Source organism: Scardinius erythrophthalmus (assembly GCF_964197995.2).
Source record: "Scardinius erythrophthalmus genome assembly, chromosome: 15".
Classification (NCBI taxonomy): Eukaryota; Metazoa; Chordata; class Actinopteri; order Cypriniformes; family Leuciscidae; genus Scardinius; species Scardinius erythrophthalmus.
The window spans coordinates 22,809,709-22,834,310 of record NC_138235.1 but is presented as its reverse complement, the minus strand read 5'-3'; the positions used below and the strand labels follow the sequence as shown (position 1 = coordinate 22,834,310).

At 36.4% G+C, this 24,602-nt stretch overlaps 1 protein-coding gene across 1 annotated transcript; it reads right to left on the bottom strand.

Moving 5' to 3' along the window:
* Window positions 1–897: 897 nt before the first annotated feature.
* Window positions 898–24,520, bottom strand: flnbb (filamin B b). The gene is made up of 43 exons (XM_081386231.1): window positions 24,205–24,520; window positions 22,662–22,910; window positions 22,454–22,551; window positions 22,215–22,332; window positions 19,157–19,294; window positions 18,938–19,064; window positions 18,725–18,861; window positions 18,260–18,453; window positions 17,999–18,112; window positions 17,769–17,912; window positions 17,177–17,255; window positions 16,184–16,296; window positions 15,530–16,112; window positions 15,317–15,428; window positions 15,090–15,247; window positions 13,140–13,235; window positions 12,952–13,069; window positions 12,653–12,843; window positions 12,443–12,566; window positions 12,085–12,248; window positions 11,868–11,991; window positions 11,548–11,744; window positions 11,349–11,472; window positions 11,111–11,265; window positions 10,893–11,013; window positions 10,638–10,774; window positions 10,433–10,556; window positions 8,555–8,727; window positions 8,330–8,453; window positions 8,146–8,209; window positions 7,929–8,031; window positions 7,712–7,852; window positions 7,447–7,575; window positions 6,222–6,395; window positions 5,967–6,125; window positions 5,291–5,494; window positions 5,000–5,152; window positions 3,692–3,814; window positions 3,329–3,595; window positions 3,070–3,207; window positions 1,843–1,956; window positions 1,563–1,751; window positions 898–1,455 (listed from the first exon to the last, which is right to left on the bottom strand). Exons 1-43 carry the CDS (start codon window positions 24,515–24,517, stop codon window positions 1,268–1,270), a joined length of 6,795 nt encoding a protein of 2,264 aa, XP_081242357.1. The 5' UTR covers window positions 24,518–24,520; the 3' UTR covers window positions 898–1,267.
* Window positions 24,521–24,602: the final 82 nt, after the last annotated feature.

The following is a 24,602-nucleotide window of genomic DNA, read 5'->3' as shown; positions in this document are numbered from 1 at the left end:
TTGATACAACAATGACTCAACAAATAGATCTGGAACAATGAGAGCAATGAACTTACTTCATAAGCATAATCCTACACTGACGTCATTCAGTGAAGTCAGTCATAATCAAGCAGTTTCAAATGACAGATCCTAAAAGGTCATACCGTGGCTGGTCAGTGTGCTGTCTGCGCTTCGGATATAATGAAAGTCAGCTGTCTGCTAACCTCAATAAACACTGAGATGGCATCCAGAGCAAACTGTCTGTGGTGATCTCAAGAAATCAATGAGGTCAGATGGAAAATGCAATATTTCTCTTACTCAAAATAAATATGAAGGGAATAAATAAATTAGATGACGATGAATTTAATAATGAATTAAAAAAAAATTGCATATAAATTCCATTTAACATTTAAAGCTATTTAGTTGCATTTATGCTCATATCACACTTATAGACTGCTAACTAATTTCTAAAAGATTTCACAAGATGAAATCCTCCAGATTTCTAAAGGCATCACTGCATGCGAGCAAAGTTATGGAAACCAATTCACCTTTGTTCAAATGTGTGATTTTAACCAGCCATTCAATTTAGTTATACATCAAATATACAGTAGTGAAAAAAAAATAAAAAGAATCTGAGGGGAATGATAAAAAAATAAATAAAAAAAAACTTACATATATTTATTATATATTTTAGCCATTTATTATAAATATTTATATAATTATAATTATTTATTATTATAATTATATAAATAATTAAAACATTTAAAAAAAAAGATTTAAATGTGTACACTACCGTTCAAAGGTTTGGGTTCAGTAAGATTCTTCTTTAAAGAAATTAATATTTTTATTGAGAAAGGTCATTCATTTGACTTTTACATTGTCACAAAAAAAAATGCATTTCAAATAAATATTGGACTTTCTATTTATCAAAGAATCTTGATTTTTTTCCCCTTCTGATTACACAGCACAACCATTTTCAACAACGATGATAACAAGAAATATTTCATGCGCATCAAATCAGCATATCAGAATGATTTCTGAACGATCATGTGACACTGAAGACTGGATTAATGATGATGAAAATTCAGCTTTGCCATCACAGGGTTAAATTATATTTCAAAATATCTAAAAATACAAAACAATAACTTTACATAATACTACAATAAAACTTTTTTTTATCAAATATATGCATCCTTTGAGAGCATAATAGACTTTTCAAAAACATAAATCCTACCAACCCAAAACTTGAATGGTAGTGTATGTACACACATACACATATTAATGGATTTCATAGAACACTAATATGAAACGGAGATCCTGGAATATGCTCATCTCCCCATTTCACTGCTAATATGTAGTTCCCCCTTTCTTTTACGGCATAGTTGATCCTATACTGATGTCCGCCCATGTGAATGATCGACACCCGCTCGCAGGGGACAGTGGGGCCATGCATGCCGACAAAGAGAAGGTTTCGTCCTACAACACAAATGCAGTTGCACTCAAGTAATGAAAAAGAAATGTCTCTCTCAGAACTGAGTGAAACGAGTTGCTTAATGTTCTAGCTAATGTCAAGCTGCACTCACCAGCTTTACTGCAGTCCACATAAAAAGTGTTTTTGCGTCCTAGAATGCCCTTAGTCAGGCCTGGACCATGGCAGATGACTTTACTAGCGTTAGACAGGAAAACTGGCTCAGCACTGCTGTCAGATGATATGTTTATCTCCATCTCTGACAGAGAGGGTTCCTCGTAACTGTTACACATCTGATTATGATCTACTGGCAGAATAGAAAGTAGTCAGACCCTAAACACTCAAATATATCCCATGCAAAATGGAAATGGTCTTCAAAAACTGCTAATTCATACCGTCGCCTCTTTGTCCTTGCGTGAGACTCTTATCTGTGACGGCACTGACAGACACAAGGAAAGGGCTTTCGGAAATATGCTCTTCATTAAACATGACTGAAACCTCATAGTCTCCTGCAGGAAAACACATTCTGTAAATATGTCTATAAATAGGCCCTTCTCTTCCTTAAATTCATTAACCAATATGCTGATGGATTATTTTTTCTGCTGTCATTATGACTATGCAGTAAATGTTTATGTACCTAAAAGGCCCATGCACACCAAGAATGATAACTATAAAGATAACTATAACAATAACTATATTAGCGGCTGTCCATACAAACACACATCTGCCGCCGGAAAGAAAGGGATTGGAATGTGATTCCAATTATATCATTCCTCTGTGTCCTTATTGTTATTGTTGTGGAGTGGATGTTTCTATTGTTCCTAATGTTGGTAATGAAACAGTCGACGGTAGCCATTGACTTTTATATTAGGAAAGAAATATGGACGTCAATGGTTACCGTCAACTGTCAGATTTTCAACATTAAAATATCTTCTTTTGTGTTCAACAGAAGAAATAAATTCATACAGGTTTGGAACAACTTGATGACAATTTTCTTTTTTGGGTGGACTAACCCTTTAATACGTTATAATAGTTATCATCATTGCTTTGAACAGGCCTTAAGTCTTAATATACTGAATAAATTACTATACTTACTTTTTAAAGATGTAAATATTAGATACTTTTTGTCATAGGATCACAGATTTATTTATTTTTAAATCATTTTCAATCATTCCAGATCCCTAATGACATCATTCTCCAGAAAGTCACATCATTTCAGGTGAAATTAATTAATAAATAAATAAATAAATAAATAAATAATAATTTAGGTCGCAAGTAATTTGCATTGTAAACAGTAGTAATAGCATTGGACTTGATGAATTCTGTTATATTTTGTGGTATTAGATGCATCTCACTGTAAAACATTTCATTCTTATTCTCAATAAAACAAATCAAATCGGTATGATGATGAAAAAAATTATCACAACTGACAAGTTGAAATTCTCATATGGAGGTGTCCTGTTAATTTTTCATTGTGTAAATCAAGTTATAGGCCTACATAATTAAAGTTTAAGTACCTGAGCTTGACCGGATATTTCTGACATATTTTCTATGTCCAGACGATGTCCATAAAATGTTTTGAAACATTACATACAGTATACTGCATAACAGCAATTACCCACCAGGCACTTGTGCCGTGTAGGACACATTGTAATAATTATCCAGCTGATCATCAAAGTGGAGCTTAATCTTTCCAGGACCCTCTATTGAGACAGACAGAGTTCCTGCGCCAGCCTCACGGGACCAAATATTAAAGTCAGCTGCAAAATGAAATCAAAACATACTTTTGATATTACTCACAATTGAATTAGCCTGTGATGGTACAAAACAAAACACCTCGTGCTAACAAAAAACAGAAAGAGGGAAATATTAGTGGGATACCTGGAACACTTGCCAGAGCTGTCTGAAGGCCTTGTCCCCACACCTGGATCTTTTCACATCCTCCTTGTCCAAATGGGCCGACAGTGTACTGGAGTGGGCAGCCAGGGATTGTCTGGCCTTGGTTCTTAATGGTCACATTATAAACTCCCATCTCTTTCGCTAGAAAGCTCACTGCATAGGAGTCATTGCCAGTAGCAACAATAACAGCCTCCCCTAGAGTTCCTGATGGTTCATGCACGTGTGCTGACAGAGACTCAGTATCAGTACCTGTGATGAAAGGGAATGCGTTTGTTTACATCATTGGAAAGTTCTTGAGGAGTGAGATATAGTACCTGGATTAGTGTTATGTGCTATTCATCTAACCAGGGATTTTAAAGGCTAAGCTGCATTCACTCCCAATGCTGGCAATAGGAGACGCTTTCTGGTTGTACGTGATGTTCTCTCTCATAAGTCCACGGTCTGTTACCATAGCTGTAAAAGGACTCCCTGGTGAAGAGAAATTTTATTTATTATACTGAAGTGTAAGTAAAAACATTTCTCATCATCAATGTTGAAAACAGTATTTACATTTTTGTGTACATTTTCTTTTCTTTTTTTCGATTTCTTTTTGGCGATTTTGGCATTTATTATGAGAGGATAATATCTCTGGCCAGATAATATTACTCTGGCCAGAGGAGAACTGGCCCCCCGACTGAGCCTGGTTTCTCGCAAAGTTTTTTTCTTCATTTTTTCACCTGATGGAGATTTGGTTCCTTGCCAATGTCACCTTTTTCACCTTTGTTGCTATTGGCTTGCTTAGTTGGGGACATTTAATTTAATATTCAACAATATTATTGATCTGACACCATTATATGAGAACTGAACTTGACATCACCGTTTTCTCCAGATCGGCTATACATTAATTACTTAATCATACAATGTGATTTTCTGGATTTTTGTTTTAGATTCCGTCACTCACAGTTGAAGAGTACCTATGATAAAAATTACAGACTTCTACATGCTTTGTAAGTGGGAAAACTTGCCAAATCGGCAGTGTATCAAATACTTGTTCTCCCCACTGTATAGTATGTATGTATGTATGTATGCATGCATGCATGCATGCATGTATGTATGTATGTATGTATGTATGTATGTATGTATGTATGTATCCATGTATGTATGCATGCATGTATGTATGTATATGAACTAAATTAATAATTTTTTAAAACAAAAAAATGAAACATCACTGAACTTACTTAAGATGGACTGTGATGCTATTTTCTTCTGGAAATAAACTTAGTTGCATTATTTTCCTGTTATCTCTGTAAAGCTGCTTTAAAACAATCTATATTGTAAAAAGCGCTATACAAATAAATGTGACTTGACAGGACAGTTAGTTGACAGGAAGAAAAGTTGGAGGTGGGGGGGGCGAGAGATCGGGAAAGCCGGAATTCGAACAGCGCTATATGTCGACACGCTGCCCACAAGGCTATTGGCGTCAACATTACGTTAATTTTTTGAACAACAAATTAACAAAAACAAAAAAAAATTAACAATGTAAATGTCTTTACTGTCACTTTTGATCAATGTAATGCATCCTTGTTGAATACAATTATTAATTTATTTCATTGCATTATATATAAAAAATATATATAATAAATATTATTATTATAAAGAGGCAGCTCTTCAAACCTGGAATGTGCTCATCTAAATATTTAATGGAGATTTTGTAGGCCCCAGCCTTGATTGGGTAGTACGATATATTGCAGGTTCCTTGCTCCATCTCTTCACTGCGAACATCTACTTTACTGGGACCTTCAATTACAACCGTTAGCCCACCATATCCTGCAGGTTGCATAAAGTTCGGGAATGTTTTTGTAAAACTTGTTTTAGATTACATATAAAGTTTGCACCATCATAACATACAATCCAAATCTCAACACAAGCCATAAATCAATTAATTTGGATTATATAGTCTCATACCTGCATCCCAAGTGTCCACCACAAATTCAGACATGCAGAAGGTGTGCCCTGTATGCAAGCCTGGCCCGAAGGCCTTCACCTTGCTGGAATCTCCTATCTCCTCCTGACTGATGGAAAGAGAGATGGGACTGTTGCTCACATGCTCACAGTCTTTCATGATGCTGACCAGATGCTCACCAGCCTGTCTGGGGATGAATGATACACCTGCATAACAAACAAAGTGCACATCAGATGCAGTTTGACAGTGGCACTAAGGGGTCACCATGATTTTGCCAAGACATACATGTTTCTGGATCAACATATTCTTTTGTTTAGGCTCAAAGGGTTAGTTCACCCAAAAATGAAATTTCTGTCATTAATTACTCATCCTCATGCAGTGGCGGATTGAAGGTTGAAACACTGTAGTCACATGGACTATTTTAACAATGTCTTTACTACCTTTCTGGGCCTTGAAAGTTGCAATGACATTGCTGCCTATGGCTGGTTCAGAAACCTCTTGTATTTCATCAAAAATATCCTAATTTGTGTTCCGAAGATGAACAAAGGTCTTACAGGTTTGGAACGACACAAGGGTGAGTAATTAATGACAGAAATTTCATTTTTGGGTGAACCAAATGAATGCTAGTCATTTTATTTTTACCAACAGAAGCAGTGAGTACATTAATAGATGGCTCACCGAGATGGCTGTCAGGTTGTGTTTTCAGTAAGCAGGGTACATCATTGCCTGTGGGTGACATGATGCTGGCAGAGAGCTGGCTAATGTCTTCTTCAGTGATGTTAATGGTGAAGTCAACAGCACTGCCCAGTTTTACCTGTGACCTTCTCACATTTCCATCTGTATTGGGTTTATAAAACCATGCATGCATTAATTTAAGATTTGAGCACTATCCCGTTATGAATAGTGGTTTGAGGTTTGGTGGGTTTGCCATACCAGTAATTTTAGCCTTGAAAGGGCTGCCTCGGACAGGAATTTCATTATGTTGAACTTGGATCTCATAATCTCCAGGCTCAGTTGGGAGGTAGCTCACAGTACAAGTGCCATCTGCATTGTCCAAGCAGCGCACATCTGCCTCAGACGGACCCTCGATTGTGATGTCCAGGTCACCTGAACAAATAACAGAAATTACTGTAGGGTCCATAGACACAGTTGGGTTCCTAAGTAAAAACTCAATTCATTTTCTCAATAAGGAAATTGATTTTTAATGACAAGTTTTAAATCTTTAAAGACAGACCTACTGGAAGCTATGAGGCTGAAGCCGTCAGTCTGCATTATTTTAACTTGATTTTAAAATAATCATGTTTAACAGCTGAATTTGTGGTGAAAAACTATATTACCCATGATGCTATAAAGAAAATATCACCAATCGGATTCGTGGCGAGCAAATCGTGCCAAAAGAGCTCTGCAGAGAGCGCCAAATCCCATGAAGCACCGTAATTGGCGTAATAGAGTCGGTCTCGCGATGCTGTCAAAATACTTAGTACATTTTAAGCTTTTTGCAAAATATGCAGATATATATCTATACATCGTTTCTATACATAATCAACAACATTAAATAAAGAGTTTTATATTTCTCCATTTTTAATTTGATTGTCATTCCCAGTGCTTAATGGGATTGTAGTTCTTTCCCTCATTAAAACCTAGTCTTGTACCTTTGTATTTTTGTCTGATTTTTAAATACTTTTTTTGCTTCAAATAAAAGTTTGTAATGTTGTGATTCACCTTGTAGGTTGGCTTGGTTCGTGGCTCATAATGCTTTAATGAAGACTTAAAAAAATAAAAATAATAATAATTCACAGGAACTTATACACAGTGAAATTGCATTATAATTTGCTAACAGCAATGTATATTTTGCGCAAAAAGACAGCCCGTTTCAGCACACTTTTCACTTGACTTGACTGTCATGGTTCTTGGCTATTTTGACACACAAAATGAAGTCAACTTATTTTAGATGCACAAACAATATACAGCACCCCCCCTCCTCTGCGCGAATCGAAAGTTTGTAGCCCCTCACAGTAGAAATTGGGGGATGGAGTGGTGGTTTTGGGGGGGGGGGGGGTCACACTCTGTAGAAATCGGGATCATGTTACATGTCCCCCCGTGGGTGTACAAAAATGTACAGAGTCTGTTATTATGGAATCAGAAAACAAATGCTCACTCGAGGCTGAATCCTCCTGACAGATGGTGAACGTTGCCGTCTCATTTGCAATTCCATACATAAGGCCACATCCATAGGCCATCGTGCTGCGATTAGCACGACTATTTGCATAATACTGCAGTGGAAGTACTGCAGGAAGGAGAAAGAATCATCCATAGAGTTGCAATGTCAACAGTAAAACATTTCTATATTTGGTTTGTTGACGATCAAAAAGAAGAGGGACAAGTGAAAGTTTCTCATTCCCAGAGGAGGTGTGCAGTCTAACCTGGCAGATCGTTTCCGGTCGATTTAATAAGTAGTTGGTGAAGACCCTCTTCTGAAGGATCAAACTTTATAATGATGGTACCGTCTTTGTTATCAATCACGTCAGGCTGTGCTGTCTTTCTAGACGGTGTGATCACCTCACCTATGAATGCCATTAAAATAATGATGTGAGAAAACGATCATTAAATTGAGCAAGTGAATTCAGAGCAACAGCTCACCTGTAATTTCACCTTCACTTATGTCTGACGGCAGGACTATATCACAGGATATAAACCCTGCTTGATTAATGGCACCAAGAGGAATTACATTTCTGCCCTCAACCTGATGAGCAATAATGAAGATGTTGAAGAAATTCAAGGTATGACATGTCTCAAGGACTCAAGACATTATTAAATGGATTTAAATTAACCTTGAAGAAACATCATGCATTCATACCTTGTTTTGAAAACCTATGTTACCGCTTGAAGCGTGCAAGGAGGATGACTGGTGACTATAATTCCTGTCACAATTAATCACGGGATAAATAGAGCACAAATTAGTGAATAATGAATTGGATACTGAGAGAGACTGATTAATGCATATGGTTTAGATAGAGACTGGAATGTAATTGCTATTTTACTTTTGAAAATTCTCCTCACTGGGATATCCGGCTGCCGAGGAGTGAGAGCCTTCAGTGGAGGGTGTGTGTGTTGCTGCATAGGCCCTGTTCTCATTATTTAACACTTCAACCAGATCTCTAGTGCCTAAGGAATCAATACCACAAAGAACAAGGTTTCTTTTAAATTCTGCTCAATATTTGATGACTTCCAAACAGATAGATACAAATCTATAATCAGGGCCTCACCATCAGCTTTCAACATGTCAGTCTCTGGGGCCTCATCAGTGTTGCAGCAAGCTGTAAAAGTTTGAGGGATTTGAGTACAGACATCTTTTAATTGTCTACTACAAACCTCAGTTGTATTTATTCCATGCTCATCATCACTAGCAGAGTGAGGCAGGACATGAAACCTCAATGGACTGAAAAACAAATAGTATGAATGAAATCATGAATATATGAATGACTTATACTGTCACAAATGTTATACTTATAAATGTTATACTAAAAAAATAAAATAATAATACATTTTATTATCATTAATAATACATTTTTTATCAATAATAATAATAGTTTTGCATTATTATCATTAACATTATCATTAATAATAAATGTTGTATCATTAATAATAGTTTTGCATATAATTATATTGTAATAATATTTGCAATGTACTACATTTAAAGTTAGTGAATGAAAAATAATAAACATTGTCATCAATAATAATAATAATAATAATAAACATTATTATTACTATTATTAAAATATTACCACAATAATAGCATTTACAAAAAGCAATGAATGAATGAATGAATTATATAAAAAATAAAATTATAGTAGTATGTATAATGGACACACACACCTAAAGGATTATTAGGAACACCATACTAATACTGTGTTTGACCCCCTTTCGCCTTCAGAACTGCCTTAATTCTACGTGGCATTGATTCAACAAGGTGCTGAAAGCATTCTTTAGAAATGTTGGCCCATATTGATAGGATAGCAGCAGTTGATGGAGATTTGTGGGATGCACATCCAGGGCACAAATCTCCCGTTCCACCACATCCCAAAGATGCTCTATTGGGTTGAGATCTGGTGACTGTGGGGGCCATTTTAGGACAGTGAACTCATTGTCATGTTCAAGAAACCAATTTGAAATGATTCAAGCTTTGTGACATGGTGCATTATCCTGCTGGAAGTAGTCATCAGAGGATGGGTACATGGTGGTCATAAAGGGATGGACATGGTCAGAAACAATGCTCAGGTAGGCCGTGGCATTTAAACGATGCCCAATTGGCACTAAGGGGCCTAAAGTGTGCCAAGAAAACATCCCCCACACCATTACACCACCACCACCAGCCTGCACAGTGGAAACAAGGCATGATGAATCCATGTTCTCATTCTGTTTACGCCAAATTCCGACTCTACCATCTGAATGTCTCAACAGAAATCGAGACTCATCAGACCAGGCAACATTTTTCCAGTCTTCAACTGTCCAATTTTGGTGAGCTCGTGCAAATTGTAGCCTCTTTTTCCTATTTGTAGTGGAGATGAGTGGTACCCGGTGGGGTCTTCTGCTGCTGTAGCCCATCAGCCTCAAGGTTGTGCGTGTTGTGGCTTCACAAATGCTTTGCTGCATACCTCGGTTGTAACGAGTGGTTATTTAAGTCAAAGTTGCTCTTCTATCAGCTTGAATCAGTCGGCCCATTCTCCTCTGACCTCTAGCATCAACGAGGCATTTTCGCCCACAGGACTGCCGCATACTGGATGTTTTTCCCTTTTCACACCATTCTTTGTAAACCCTAGAAATGGTTGTGCGTGAAAATCCCAGTAACTGAGCAGATTGTGAAATACTCAGACCGGCCCGTCTGACACCAACAACCATGCTATGCTCAAAACTGCTTAAATCACCTTTCTTTCCCATTCTGACATTCAGTTTGGAGTTCAGGAGATTGTCTTGACCAGGACCACACCCCTAAATGCATTGAAGCAACTGCCATGTGATTGGTTGATTAGATAATTACATTAATGAGAAAGTGAACAGGTGTTCCTAATAATCCTTTAGGTGAGTGTGTATACTATCATTTTATTTTTAATATATATATATATTTTTTTTTTTTATATTCTTACTTGCAATATGAATCATCATCAGCATATTTGACCATTAAAGAATGAAGACCTTCTATGGTGGGAGAATATTTCACAGAGTAAGTCCCATCTGGGTTTTCTTTGACCTCAGTCAGTTCAGTCTTTCCTGTAGATATGAAGCTTTGTCAATTACACAGGATACAGCCATAGAAATCTGAAACGCCTTTCAAAAGAAGCTGGTCCTTACCAATGGGGGTGATCATCAGCACACACTCAGGGGGCTTCCCAGATTTACTACAGTTGATTTTGAATGACTGAGGAATTTGAGCACAAATCTTTGGTCCTGTATTTTCAACAGTCAAGTCTGTCTGGAACTCAGAGAGGCTATGAAACAAATAAAGCACCAAATGCTTAGGTTTCTCTCTAGAAAGAATAGAATGTAGTACAATTTACTGTACATGACAGTACAGCCTAAATAGACTCATCAAATACACCTTCATACCTTCTAAGAGTCTCTTCACTGGTGTATTTGTGCATCACAGAATTGTTCAAATTTGGTGCGCAAGCCACCTTACAAGTTCTGTCCCTGTTGCCCATCACATCTGTGGAGAGTTTGATTGAGCCTCCATGTAAAAAAAACATGTGACTGTCTGATTACCCTAGCAAACACACAGCCATGCTAATGTCAAAATGGCAATATATCAAAAGCATAGTTCTGACCATTAGCTTTCACCATGGTGACGGTCTCTGGTGCAACATTGTAGCAGTTGGCGGATGTTTGAGGAGCCATAGCATTGACTCTTCCCTCCTGACTCAAAGGTTCCTCTTTATTTAAGACATCTTCATCCCTTCTACCAGAGTGAAACCCGTGCAGACTGAAAGAGCACAATATAAGAACCTGAGGACAAGCACGTATTGAGTGGCTTCACACTAACATCTTATTTATCTGCTGCTTTACCTTCTGAAGGAATCATCATTGGTATATTTGACCATAATTGAGTGAGATCCTTCAACAGAAGGGGAGTACGCCACTAAGTATGTTCCATCTCCATTGTCTTTTGCACTTAATAGCATTATTTTGCCTGCAAAGTGAAACAGTTAGTCGAATTCTATTGTTTAAAATGACAAACAAAACATCCTCTCCATTACATTCTCACCATCAGGTGTAACAACAGCTACAGTCTCTGGCGGCTCTCCGGTGCTACTGCCATCAATTGTGAAGGTCTGAGGAGTGTTTACACACACTTGTGCGTCTAAATCCAACCAAAAAATTGGAGTCCCATTCCTCAAACCTTGGCCTCCATGATGCTTATATTTAGAATCAGGCATAGGCAGCACTCGAAATTTGAAAGGACTGTAAATTAACAACATGCATCAAATTACATGTCAGTTGAAGGTGGAATTGCTGAGTCCCATCTCTATGTATTGACCTATGCATTTAATCAATATTTCATACCTATAAATGCAATGCTTATACCTGCCAAAAGAAGCATCTTTAGTATATTTGACCATCAAAGAATGAAGTCCTTCCATTGAAGGGGTGTAGTTCACGGTGTATGTCCAATCGCCATTATCTCTGACCTCAAATACCTCACTCAAGCCTATTTAATGATGAATAAGATGTGCAACTGTAAGATGTGTAACTGAAATATGACATTAGTAGTTGTGCTCTAATATAATATTTAGTGCAATACCATCTGGTGTCATTATCGCAACAAACTGTGGAACTTTTTTTGTGGAGGTGGAGTCGACAGTAAATGTTTGAGGATGCCAGGCACACATTCCTGATGTCAGACCTAGACATGCTACATTAACCTGAGCGGTATCATCTATCGGCAACACTTGAAAACTGAATTGTCTATAAAAACAAAAACACACACACAAAAAATTATATTTAAATAATAATATAAAGTATATTTTCAACAAAAAACTATTTAATTTAATTTAAAATAAAAAACAAAAAGATGCTACTTGCGTAAACCAAGACACTTGACTTGGAATTAACTTATTTATATGAAATTTAACACATCTGCTATTACAATACATTCTCACCTATTAAAAGTCTCCTCATTAGTGAATTTCACTGTTAATAAATGACAGCCATCCATGGTGGGCAAATAGACAACGCTAGAAGTGCCATCTCCCTTTTTTTTCAGCTCAAGGAACTCCATGGAACCTACAGTGCAAACATTCACAGCATCTCAGAGAGAGATTTGTCCAATGATTGCAAATATAAGTGTTTTAATTTGACTTTGTGCTCACCATCAGGTCTCACCACAGCAACAGTCTCAGGTGCTTCTCCACTGCTATTGCAGCCAATCGTAAACATTTGGGAAGTTCTACCACAGATTCTACCTTTAAAACCTGGAACAATCTCTGCCATATTCAAAGCATGAGCTGAGGGAAGCTCTCCATCACAGTCACAATTAGGCAGAGCTTGGAACTGGATGGGACTATGATTAAAAAAAAGTAAGGAATAGTTACAATCCGCTTTTCTAAGGTACTCTGCTTCCAAGGCATTCAGATAATTTGCTTTACTTTGCTTTAAAAGATTGTCTAACCTGCTGCTTTTATACGGACTCTGAGGATCTATGAGAGACTCTCTGTCTTCCATTGATGGAGTTGGACTCATTGTGTAAATCCCATCTCCATTGTATTTGATCTCTGTCATTTCAGTACCTACGCCAATTAAAATAATGTGCAGACAATGTCTTGGACATAAAAAAAGCAAAAAATAAAATTGACCTACCATGAGAAACAGCATTTGTAGATAAACAAAGCCCTGACTGCAGACAGACTCCAGAATCTGCAGAAACATCCTCTACTGATGCAATAAATGGACTTCCTGTTGAATACAAATAGCAGTGTGTAAAACATCATCATTGTTATTATTTATTTATTTATATAAACAAAGAAAATTTCAGAGCTATGTCAGCAGCACAGCTACTTTCATTTCGACAACAAAGTGAATAACTAAAGTGATACAATTATTTAAAAACGATAAAGACATTTAATATTAATACAAGACAAAAATTCTAAAATACATTCAAGTGACACTTTTGTAAATAGTGTCAGTTAAACCCATCTATGAATAAAAAAAGTAGTTATTTATGATTTAATGCCATTTCATGGCAAAATCAATAGTATTTCAATAGAAAAATATTATTATTACTTTATCATTACATTATTTTATATTATATTATTATCATCATCATCATCATCATCATCATAATATCATTTCAATACATTGTTTTTAAGACAAAATTGTTAAATTATTGTAAACAATCAATATACAAAAACATGCATATATAACAATTATATAGAATCTGGTACAATTTAATGTACAATAAAAATTCTAAAATTATTCCAGGAGAAATGTTTTTAAAAATGTCTATTAATATATTTTCTGAATAAAAACATTGTCTAATATCATTTAAAATGGGCATTTTATTAAAATATGTTTATAATCAAGAAATTCTAACACAACTCACAAACCGGTTTCTCTTCCCCTTTCAATAAATATCATTGAGTGAGTCTTGAGTGACCGATCGGATCCATTTTCAAAATAATAACAACAACTAACTCCTTGATTTAGTATTGGATTCACGTCATTTAGTTTATTATATATGCATTCATTCCATTCCTTTCGCCATGTATTGTAAATGTACAGATTCAATATGGGTTTAACATCAGATACGGGCATCAATGAAGAAAAAAAAAACATCTATTTTCATTTAAAACAATGCAGTACAGTAAAATAGGTTTAACAGTCATTGGAGTTTGACAATGCAGATGTGATGGTAGTTCTACACCTTTCAATAAATAATCATGTGTAAATCTTAATTTTGACCTAAACGGCACCTAGTAAAAACAACTTGATCACACCCATATCTGAAAAAAAAAAAAAATCTTATACTAGGATTTATTTCATATCATTGAAGTAAATAATATAAACGGTAAATAACAATTGTTTCTCATAATTTAAAGGGTTAGTTCACCCAAAAATAAAAATTCTGTCAGTAATTACTCACCCTCATGTTGTTCCAACCCCGTAAGACTTTCGTTCATCTTCGGAACACAAATGAAGATATTTTTGATGAAATCTGAGTGCTGGCTCACTCCTCCACAGGCTTATGGACACCTTAACTTGCTGGCCCAGAAAATGTATTAAACACATTGTTAATATAGTCCAAGTGACTCTAGTGGCTCAATCTTAAGTTTATAAAGCGGACCTCGAGTCTTTTTACGTAGTGTTTAAGCGTAGCGCGTCTGTGTTGCACGTCACCACGTAGGCTCACTATTGGGCGACTCTGGTCATGTGTGATACGTGGTGACGTGAAACACAGACGCGCTGCGCAAAAACACTACGAGGCCCAGAGAGAAGGAAATGAATAGTGGAATAAAGTCGTTATTTTTGTTTGTTTTTGCGCACAAAAAGTATTCTCGTCGCTTTTTTAAACTTAAGATTGAGCCACTGGAGTCACTTGGACTATATTAACAATGTATTTAATAAATTTTCTGGGCCAGCAAGTTATAGTGTCCATAAGCCTGTGGAGGAGTGATCCAGCTCTCAGATTTCATCAAAAATGTCTTAATTTGTGTTCCGAAGATGAACGAAAGTCGGGGTTGGAACAACATGAGGGTGAGTAATTACTGACAGAATTTTCATTTTTGGGTGAACTAACCCTTTAAAGCTTACCTGGAATGCTTTTCTCTCCAGAGGTAATGGTGATCTTATATTCACCAGGCACTGAAGGAGTATATTCCACATCATACATGCCTTCACCGTTGTCTTCGCATGTCACCTGACACTCAGATGCACCCTCCACTGTTATGCCCAGATCATCAACTGAAGATCTGCTGAGAAAGAGAAACATTATGGATCAAATGTGGTTATCAATTTTTTTTACCTAATTACTACCTCACCTGGCGTTTACAGTAAACATATTAGGACGTCCAGTGAGGCCCTTTCGGAGACCCAAACCATTTGCAACAACTTGACATGTGTCAGCTTCCCTTTCACCAACCACAATGCCTCCTGAAAAGACAGAATGGATGAGAAGACAAACTCATAACAAACAAACACAATCCGAATGCAAACTATTCATCATGTCACAAACATTAGGATTCTTCTTTTACCTTGCCTGCTCACTTTTACATGGCTTTTGTAGACCTTTGGACCCACAATAACTTCAGCGGGGAAGTTGGGCACCACCTTTCCTCCATATTTCAGAAGCAGCGTATATACGCCTCCAGTTAGAGGCACATAAACAGCCGTGTAGGTGCCATCTTCATTCTCCTTCACTTCAGTTTGGACAATGACTCCTGAGTCAGAGACAGCATGCACAGATAGGTCTCCAGATCCTGCCATTGCACAGTCTATATTTACAATGCAAGGTTCTCCGACTTTCCCCTGTAGCAGACCAGGACCTGTTACCAAAACTTTAGATGGGTCAATCGGTTTCTGTATATCAGCCTGGAATGGAGAGCCAGTTATGTGAGAGTTGTCGAAAAGGACATTTATTTTGTACATTCCATTCTCTGTGGGGAGGTAAAACACTGTACAAGTGCCATCTTGATTGTCCAGACATTTTAGTGTAACTTCACAGGGTCCTTCCACTCTTATGGCAAGTCGTCCACTGCCTGCGCTGCTTGTGTCAATGATAAACTCTACCTGTTCTCCAAGAACACCTTCTTTTAGGCCTGGACCACGAGCCCTTACCTGAAGAAACGAACAACATCTGAATGTACTGTTCTTTCAGGTTAATTCAGAGAATTTGTACAACTCAATACCTTTGTGGCGTCACCCGGGTTGTTTGACGGGCTGATTACGTTCATAACAAGTTCTCCATGACCACCAGGCCGTACATTGTCTGGAAAGTCTTCATCAAGGTCCATCTCTTCATCTTCACACAATCAGATAACATAAAATCAAAAATGTCTAGGACATGAATAACACTATTTTCAGAATTAAAATTGCGATAATAGTGTTTTATGTTTTAAATAATGTTAATTTTAACTGGAATAGTTCAAAACAAAAATTCTATCATTATTTACTCACCCTCATGTCATTCCAAACAGAAAAAACACATTCACTTCCTATGTTTTCCACATGTGATCAAATGGATTTCACATGGGAACTGCTCCAAAACCTTTTTTTTTGGGGATATCGAAATGTAAGTAATCTCTTAAATCAAGTATGGCACTTATGATGCAGTTAGGTCTAAACGTCTTTGGTTGCTCCCAATTGTGAATTGTTTAAATGTATGTTATAACCCAACAGGTAAATATGTAAAGTAAACTGATCAATCTGACTAAACATCTCAATTCATATGGATTAGTTTTACAATCTCTTCTAGCGGTCATTGGACAGATAGAAAGCGCTAAAATTTCATCAAAAAGATCTTCATTTGTGTTGCGAAGATAAATGAAAGTCTTACAGGTTTGGTACGACATGAGAGTGAGTAATTAATGAAAGAATTTTAATTTTTGTGTGAACTATTTAACTACATATTCACAAAGAATAAAAAAAAAATCTATTTATCTGACAATTTGAACTGTCATTTACATCATTTATGAATTGATTCCTCCATTTCTTTTTTTTTTATAATAATTATTTAACTGTCACACCTAGTCATTCATACACTGCACTGTATGGAAAAGTACTGTGTGAAGATTCTTCAAACATTTTCCTTTTGCATTCCACTGAAAAAATACCACCATACAGTCTGGAATAAGATGATGAGGAGTACATGATTTTTGGAATAACTGTTCCTTTAAACTTACCAGAGTAATACATTTCTGATCCATCTGGTTTAAACCAGACTGGGCTACATGGTGTAATCTTAATCCTGCGAGGTGTCACCTGAAACAGTAATGACACAGTGTCACATTTCATACAAAATCTTACAGCATCACAATCATAGGCGTCCAAAGCACTGAAGATTATATTTTAATGCTCATAGGCTCATTTCTTAATGTATGTTTTTTCACATGTGATTTCAGTAAGCATAGATTCATTCCCTCTTGACAGAGGGAATGCCAGTACAAATAGACTAATAAACATCCTATTACATTCCCGTGAGCTCTGGCTGCTGCACGAAGCAGCTGTACATCATCACCAGACAGGTTTAAAGCCATTGTGAGATGAAATGGAATTTCAATAAGGCAACAAATGCTGGAACATGAATGCAACATGATGGAAAACAAATTGGGAAAATGATTTCTCTACCTTCATCAGACCATGTAAATGAAATGCATTAGAGAGAGCATTAGATGTTGTTGTGCATGCTCACATATTGCAAAATCCCATTCCCTACACATTGAATTCTAAAGATCATATTTACTGCTGTCTATTAAGATATACTGATGCACTCACAATGAAAGGACTGCCAGGAACCATGACTCCACCCCAAGACACAGCAATGGTATGTTTGGAGAGAGATGAAGGGATGTAGGAGCAGACAAAGACACCAGACTGTTCAGAGGCAACACTATTATCTACACATTCTCCATCTGCTCTCTGTAAAGAAGTCAAACCACTCTGAAAATTAAAAGTGCTTTTAATTTTAATAAAAATACATAAATATTTCATTGCATTATTAGTACCTGAGCATAAACTCTAAGGTCTCCTTCACCAGCTTGCCTGGTATCTACAGTGAACTGGGTTTGGAGGTTTACTACGCACCCAGTTTGAGAAACACCTGGTCCTTCTACTTTCACCTGAAACCCAACATGCATACCTAATGAAATAATTTCACATCTAATAAAAAAATATGTCCTTCATATAAAATGGATCTCCCTGAAAAGAGAAAGGGCTCTCACACTGAACACATGTCGACATAAACAGATTAATAGGAGATAATTTACCTTTTCTGGGTGGAAGTCTTTTCTTTTATGTCTGATGGAAGCCATGAAGGGACTGTCCTGGATTTCTTCATCATCACACATTACGTGTACAGCATACTCACCGGCCTCAGTCGGCCAGAACCGCACAAGGCAGGAGCCATCATTTTGGTCATCACATGTGATCTTTGCCTGAGATGGACCTTCAATGGCAAAACCTTGGAAAGATAATTGGTGAAAAGTGATTCAATTATAAAATATAATAATAAATTAACAATATAATATGTATACAGTGTGATAATATGTATAAGGTGTATAGTACATTTAAATTTCATAGCTATACCATGTTTTAGTAATACAATATCTGTGAAAAGGGATAATTATATCATAAAATAAAGAATAAAAACAATATAAGTAATGTAATGCATTTTAATTGCTTAGAAATTTTTTTAAATACGCAATACATTTTCTACATTAACATCCACTCACCCAGCATGCCAGAGTCCACACCAACAGATTCCACCAAGAAATCTGCTGACAAGCCCACAGTCCCTCCCTCTAGTCCTGGTCCCCATGCTCGAATCTTCTGTGGACCAGCTTCTGAGCCAACATGGACTTTAAATGGGCTGTAATAGAGAAACATTAACATTTTATTTCAATAATATGCTTTTCTATGTTGAACTTGTGTAAAAAAGAGCTAACCTCTTAGCAATGTGCTGACCAACCCAGGTGATGTCCACTGTGTGATCGCCTTTAGCAGTGGGTGTATATTCAAAGGTATATACACCTTCAAGTGCATCCTTCTGTCTGACAGACACTGCTTTGCCACCTGACAGAAAGGGGAGACATTTAATTTAGACCACAAAGGGGTTACATAATTGTGTATCTTTATATAGATTGTGGGGAGTTTTATGGACTCACTGGGGTCTCTAATATGGACCTCCAGATTACCAGGTCCAGCTTTGCAGGTGTCCACTTTAAAGTCGGCCAGCTGACCTACTCTCATGCCTTTGGACTGCAATCCCCGTCCTGTGGCACGACAGGCTTTGGGTTTTGGCACTAAAATAAAAATAATAATTGAAAATACATTTTTAAAAATGTGATACATGAGAGGGTGATTAAAAAAAAAAAATAGACCCAAGGTTATCAAGGTTGTACACTTTATGAAAATAACTGGATTTGGGTAGCTGACACATAACATGTCAATAGACATGTTTTTTTTTTGTTTTTTAATCAGCATCAAGGTATTGACTGTAGGGTTGAGGACGCAGTTGCTGCTTATATTGAGACCAACAATAGCACTAATGCATATGTGATATTGCTTTTTTACAACAGTTCAATAAAATTAATATTGATTAACTTACATTTTAGACACAATATTTCTAATATTCTTTTGCTCCACCAACGAAAAAAGTCGCAACAAAGCCAAATCAGAATTTAGAATGATAACTGGGCCATTCACCAGAATTGGTGCAAACTGCCGCCCAACAACCAAAAAACACATTTAAAAAGCATTTAAGTATTCCAATTTTAGATGTTTACTAAGATCCTTCTATTAGTGGAGCGGCTAAGTGATATAATCGTTCAGTTTATGATACAAGCGTGAAAATTGGCATGAGCAGTCTCCATGGGTCACTTGACAAGAAAATTGTCCGAGCCACTTGAAATTTCAAGATTTTCCATTTTTCAAGATGGCCGACACCTTAGTGGCGCAGTTAGGTGATATAGTGGTTTATTTGGTGATACAAGCATGAAAATTGGCATGAGCAGTCTCTGTGGGTCACTTGACAATAAGCCACCCACAGCTACTTGAAATTTCAAGACCATCAGAGACTTTGTCTAGTGACCATCAGAGACTGCTCATGCCAATTTTCATGTTCGTATCACCAAATAAACCACTATATCACTTAACTGCTCCACTAAGGTGTCGGCCATATTGAAAAATGGCCGCCATCTTGAAATTTCAAGTGGCTCGGACAATTTTCTTGTCAAGTGACCCATGGAGACTGCTCATGCCAATTTTCACGCTTGTATCATAAACTGAACGATTCTGCCAAACATAAGCACTTAGCCCCTCCACTATATTATCTATTGAATCCCACAATAATATTTAAAATATAAGTAAGCTTAATATAAAATCATCATTTATTGCGTACTTTCAATTGGGAGGTGGCTGTCCCGAACCCTAATCCCTAAATTTCAACTTGTGAAAATGATATTGAAATTATTATTTTTTTACATTTTTTCTACTGTTGCTTTTAAAAATATCTTTTTGATTTTTTAAAAGTAAAGTAAAAAAAAAACAAAAAAAACATTTAGTCTACATTTTATTTCTAAATCATGAAACTATGTAAAAAAACGTCCTGCATTTTCATGTCACTACCAAACCAGTGTGTGTTTTAATCCATTGGCTGAGACTGATTTTAACCACACCCCTACATTTTTGATCAGGAAATATTCTTGTGTGTCTCTCTCTCATTATAGATAGGTACCATCATTTTGAGGGAAATGTGTTCAAAAGTCTGAAAATCTGTGTATTACTTTAAGGGACGTCACTACCAAATACCTTTTTTCTGCAATTAAGCAAAGTTTTTAGGGTGTAATTCCATAAAACTTAGTTATGTATGTACAACTGTTCAGAACTGTGCTAGGTAACCATGTGGTGGTTATCATCTTTGAACTAGGCTCAAAAGTATCTTAAATTGTCACTACCGAAACATGCCATCATTGTTTTGGTATTGACAAAAGGGAACACATAATTATTTATTTGGAGGAAATAAACAACATTTTTGTACAGTTATGGAAATCATTAGTATCTTAGTATGTTTTAGTATGCGAGTTAAAATTCTGTAATGTGATGTAGTCGCTGCCAAAACATTACTGTCACTACAGGAAATGTGCCGTCACTACCGAAACTACCGATGTTTTGTCTAAAATAAAGTATACTGAATTATCAGCTAAGATGCTATTATAGTGTTTGGTTCAATGTATATTCAAACTAATGAATCCTTAACTTTGAAATCAGTATGATTAACTTAATGCCTTTTACAAAGAAATATTGGATTCAAAATACAACAAATCTTATAAATTACACTTGAAATATTGTTAGAATTGTAATCGTTATTGATTTACCTATGGAAACTTTTTTTTTTAAATAGCAAAAAATCTATTTACAAGGTAGATGTAAACAACATATTAATAGGTCAACATAAGCCTTCTTATTAAATTATTTATTATTGCGTTTCGGTAGTGATAAATTTGGGGAGAGGAGAAATATTCCAAAGCTTTCTGAAAATACAATATTATAATTAACTGCACAATTACTAGAAATGTGTACCTTGGATATTATACAATTAGCATGCATACAAAATTTGTGGAAACAGACACCATTTTCCCCAAGACGTTTCCAACTCTGACTTTGAACCAATTCTGTAGCATGGCCCAACTATAACAATAAATATATTAGCATCCACAGCAATGGACAACAACATTCGGTTGTATTGAACTTGTTTGAGCTCTTAGATCTTAAAGTTGGGTGGATTATTATTGGCTGTTCATCAACTGATGAACAATTTCATCCAAAATATTATTTCCCTGTGTTGTTATTGTTATGGCTGGGGTGTGGACTTCCAAATTCTCATAAAATTAAAACAATTATCAAAATGTAGTTTATGTCACCATTGTTGTGAATGGGGCTTTAAACATTATGCATTTGAACTAAAGTAGTGGCGTTCGTTCTTGAATGAATAAGTGTTTGAACAAATCTTTTAAATTAATGATTTAAAGATTCACTTACAAAGACAGTAAATTGTCACCTACTGGCATATCAATGTAACCTGCAGAAAGTCTCATAGTCAACCAAATGTTTTTATAAAAAAGTTCTCATCAAATTATCATCATGATCATCTTTTATCTCATCTTCGTTATAATCGAGGACATCAAAAAAACTTAACAGCAGGGGTTTTATAAAGGGCCAAACCTTTCTTTGGCTTGAGTGGGGCTCCAGGTTTCAGTCTGGCTTTGGGGAAAAGAGAGAGGTATGTCATCACTGACTGCTCATCCACAGCTGGATCAAGAATCTCCTCTGGGGCAATGAGCTTAATAAATTTAATAAAACAAAAAAATAATTAAAAAAAATTGTTAATTGAGGACAACAGAGTCCCTAAGGAGGTTATCAAAATGTATGTACACTGAGTAGTCTATTCTGGTTGAACTCACCTGGGGAACTCCAAGCCAGTCATCTGCTTGCTGCATGGCTTCTTTAGTGTTACTCACCCGATGCACTGCATCCCAGCTCTCCCAATCAGGACACAAGCCTGTGGAAGCGCAAACAATCATTTGTTAAGATGAAAACCTCTTTAAAAATACTTTTTCCCTTTCAACAAATGGAGAGTTTAAAGAAGACTATTTAAGAAACGTTTTATACCTGGTGCTAGTCCATCCACTAATGCACCAAGAGCCTTGCCATCCTGCCAGTCCTGGCTGAAGTTAGTGATTGGCAGTTCAGGGACTTTGTTTTGGATCCATCCCAGAAGCCTTATCTCTGGAGTCAGTTTGGAGACAGAATCGTTTGCCTCATCCTCCCACGCCAGGGCGGAGATGGAGTAATGCTGAATCAAAGTCCAAACTAGACCCAGGATCAGCTTCAAATTCCCATCCACTATGGCCTTACTGTCTGTATGGAGACAGTGAAGGTGTGTGTCTATTTTGTTCCTTCAAGATGGAGACCTTCTCTTGGCAACATAAGTTGGTGTATTAAAAAAAAAAAAAAACTTAAATAACTTTTGTAAGTTAGCCATTACATTCAAATAAGAGAGTTCAACTGGGAACATTGTTCCGGTCCAGCTCACAGCTAATTGACTGAAGTCCCATCTCCAATTTGACACTAAAACTCTTTGACCCAAGGCCTTCCCTCCCTAATTAGGGAAGGGGCCACAGGAATTCATAGGAAAAACATGTTTTAGTGTCAGTGTGGGAGCAGCAATTCAGTTGTATTATTACGTCCTTCTGAAGAAATGCTAATGCTTTTCAAACAACAGGCAAATAATTAACATCTTGACTTTGCTGCTGACCTTCTTGACAAATGAAACTGTTATATAGACACAATAAAGAGTTTAGTTTGAGTTTATCATTTTAAATAGTTTTTAGCTTTAGTTTGAGTCATTTTTGTATGTCATCTTAGACATTATTTCAGTTAGTTGCTAAATCAACAATTCTAATTTAAGTTCTTCATCTAATATTTATTTTATTTCAGATTTATTTAAATTAACCGAAAACAATTTTAACAGTTTTAGTCAACCATAACAACCCTTAATCACATCATAAATAATGAAGGAAAGTTTTAAGCAATACTTTACTGTAACCAAATAAACACCTGATGTTAACCGATATGGTTTCTGTCAGCCAGAAACATTGTTAATAGCATAAAGACAATTATATTTAATATTTAGTATAATTAGAGGTGAATTATGGTTTGTTCATTCTAATTACAACATGATTTTAATTTAAGGTGATAATTTTACCTTAGCCATGTTTATCTGTGCTATAAACACTTTAATTTTTTACTCCTATACATACACACACATATATACACACATATATATACATACATATAGAGAGAGAGAGATAGAGATAGAGATAGAGAGATAGAATACCAAATTAAATAGTATGGCACAATAGGGTGCACAATAGCCAATAGTGTTTCTGCTTATATAAAACAAACTTGATCATAAGTCTTTCATAACATTCCAACTCATCTTTATTCTTATTTAATTGGTCTTGAACTGTAAATATTTCCTACTTGACATACCTCACATTAAAACAGCAGATTGCTTTATTACAAACTTTATCTCAACAATATTCAGAAACAAGATCTTTAAAATGTTGTTCAAGTGCCTTTAAAATATCTCAAGAAAACTAATACTGTAGATCTTTGCAAATGCCTTCGTTTCAGGCAGGTTGTAACTTACCTATAGACACCAACTTAACCTTTTCATGATCCAAAAACTCCAGAGCCACCGAAACGTTGTCTAGCTTGAGCTGTCTGAAGGTGGGTCGCGTGTGGTACTTTCTAAACATCCTCTTGTGGCTCAGGACCTCCAGCAGCGAGATAAGGACAAGGCCATCGCTCAGATCAAACTTAAGATCGCTGATCTGCAGCTCCACAGACCTCAGGTGTTCATTGCACCAGCGTGTGAAGGTGTTCTTCTGTATCTTTTTCCACGGGGCATCATCTGCCAGGTTGATTGCAGCTGCAGTAACACTATCTTTAAAGTCACCCATCGTTCCCTCTGATCAGTGTGGAGTCAGAAACCTTTTATACCAAACTAAGAAGCAGCATGAAGCTTTCATGTAGCTTTGCTGGAGG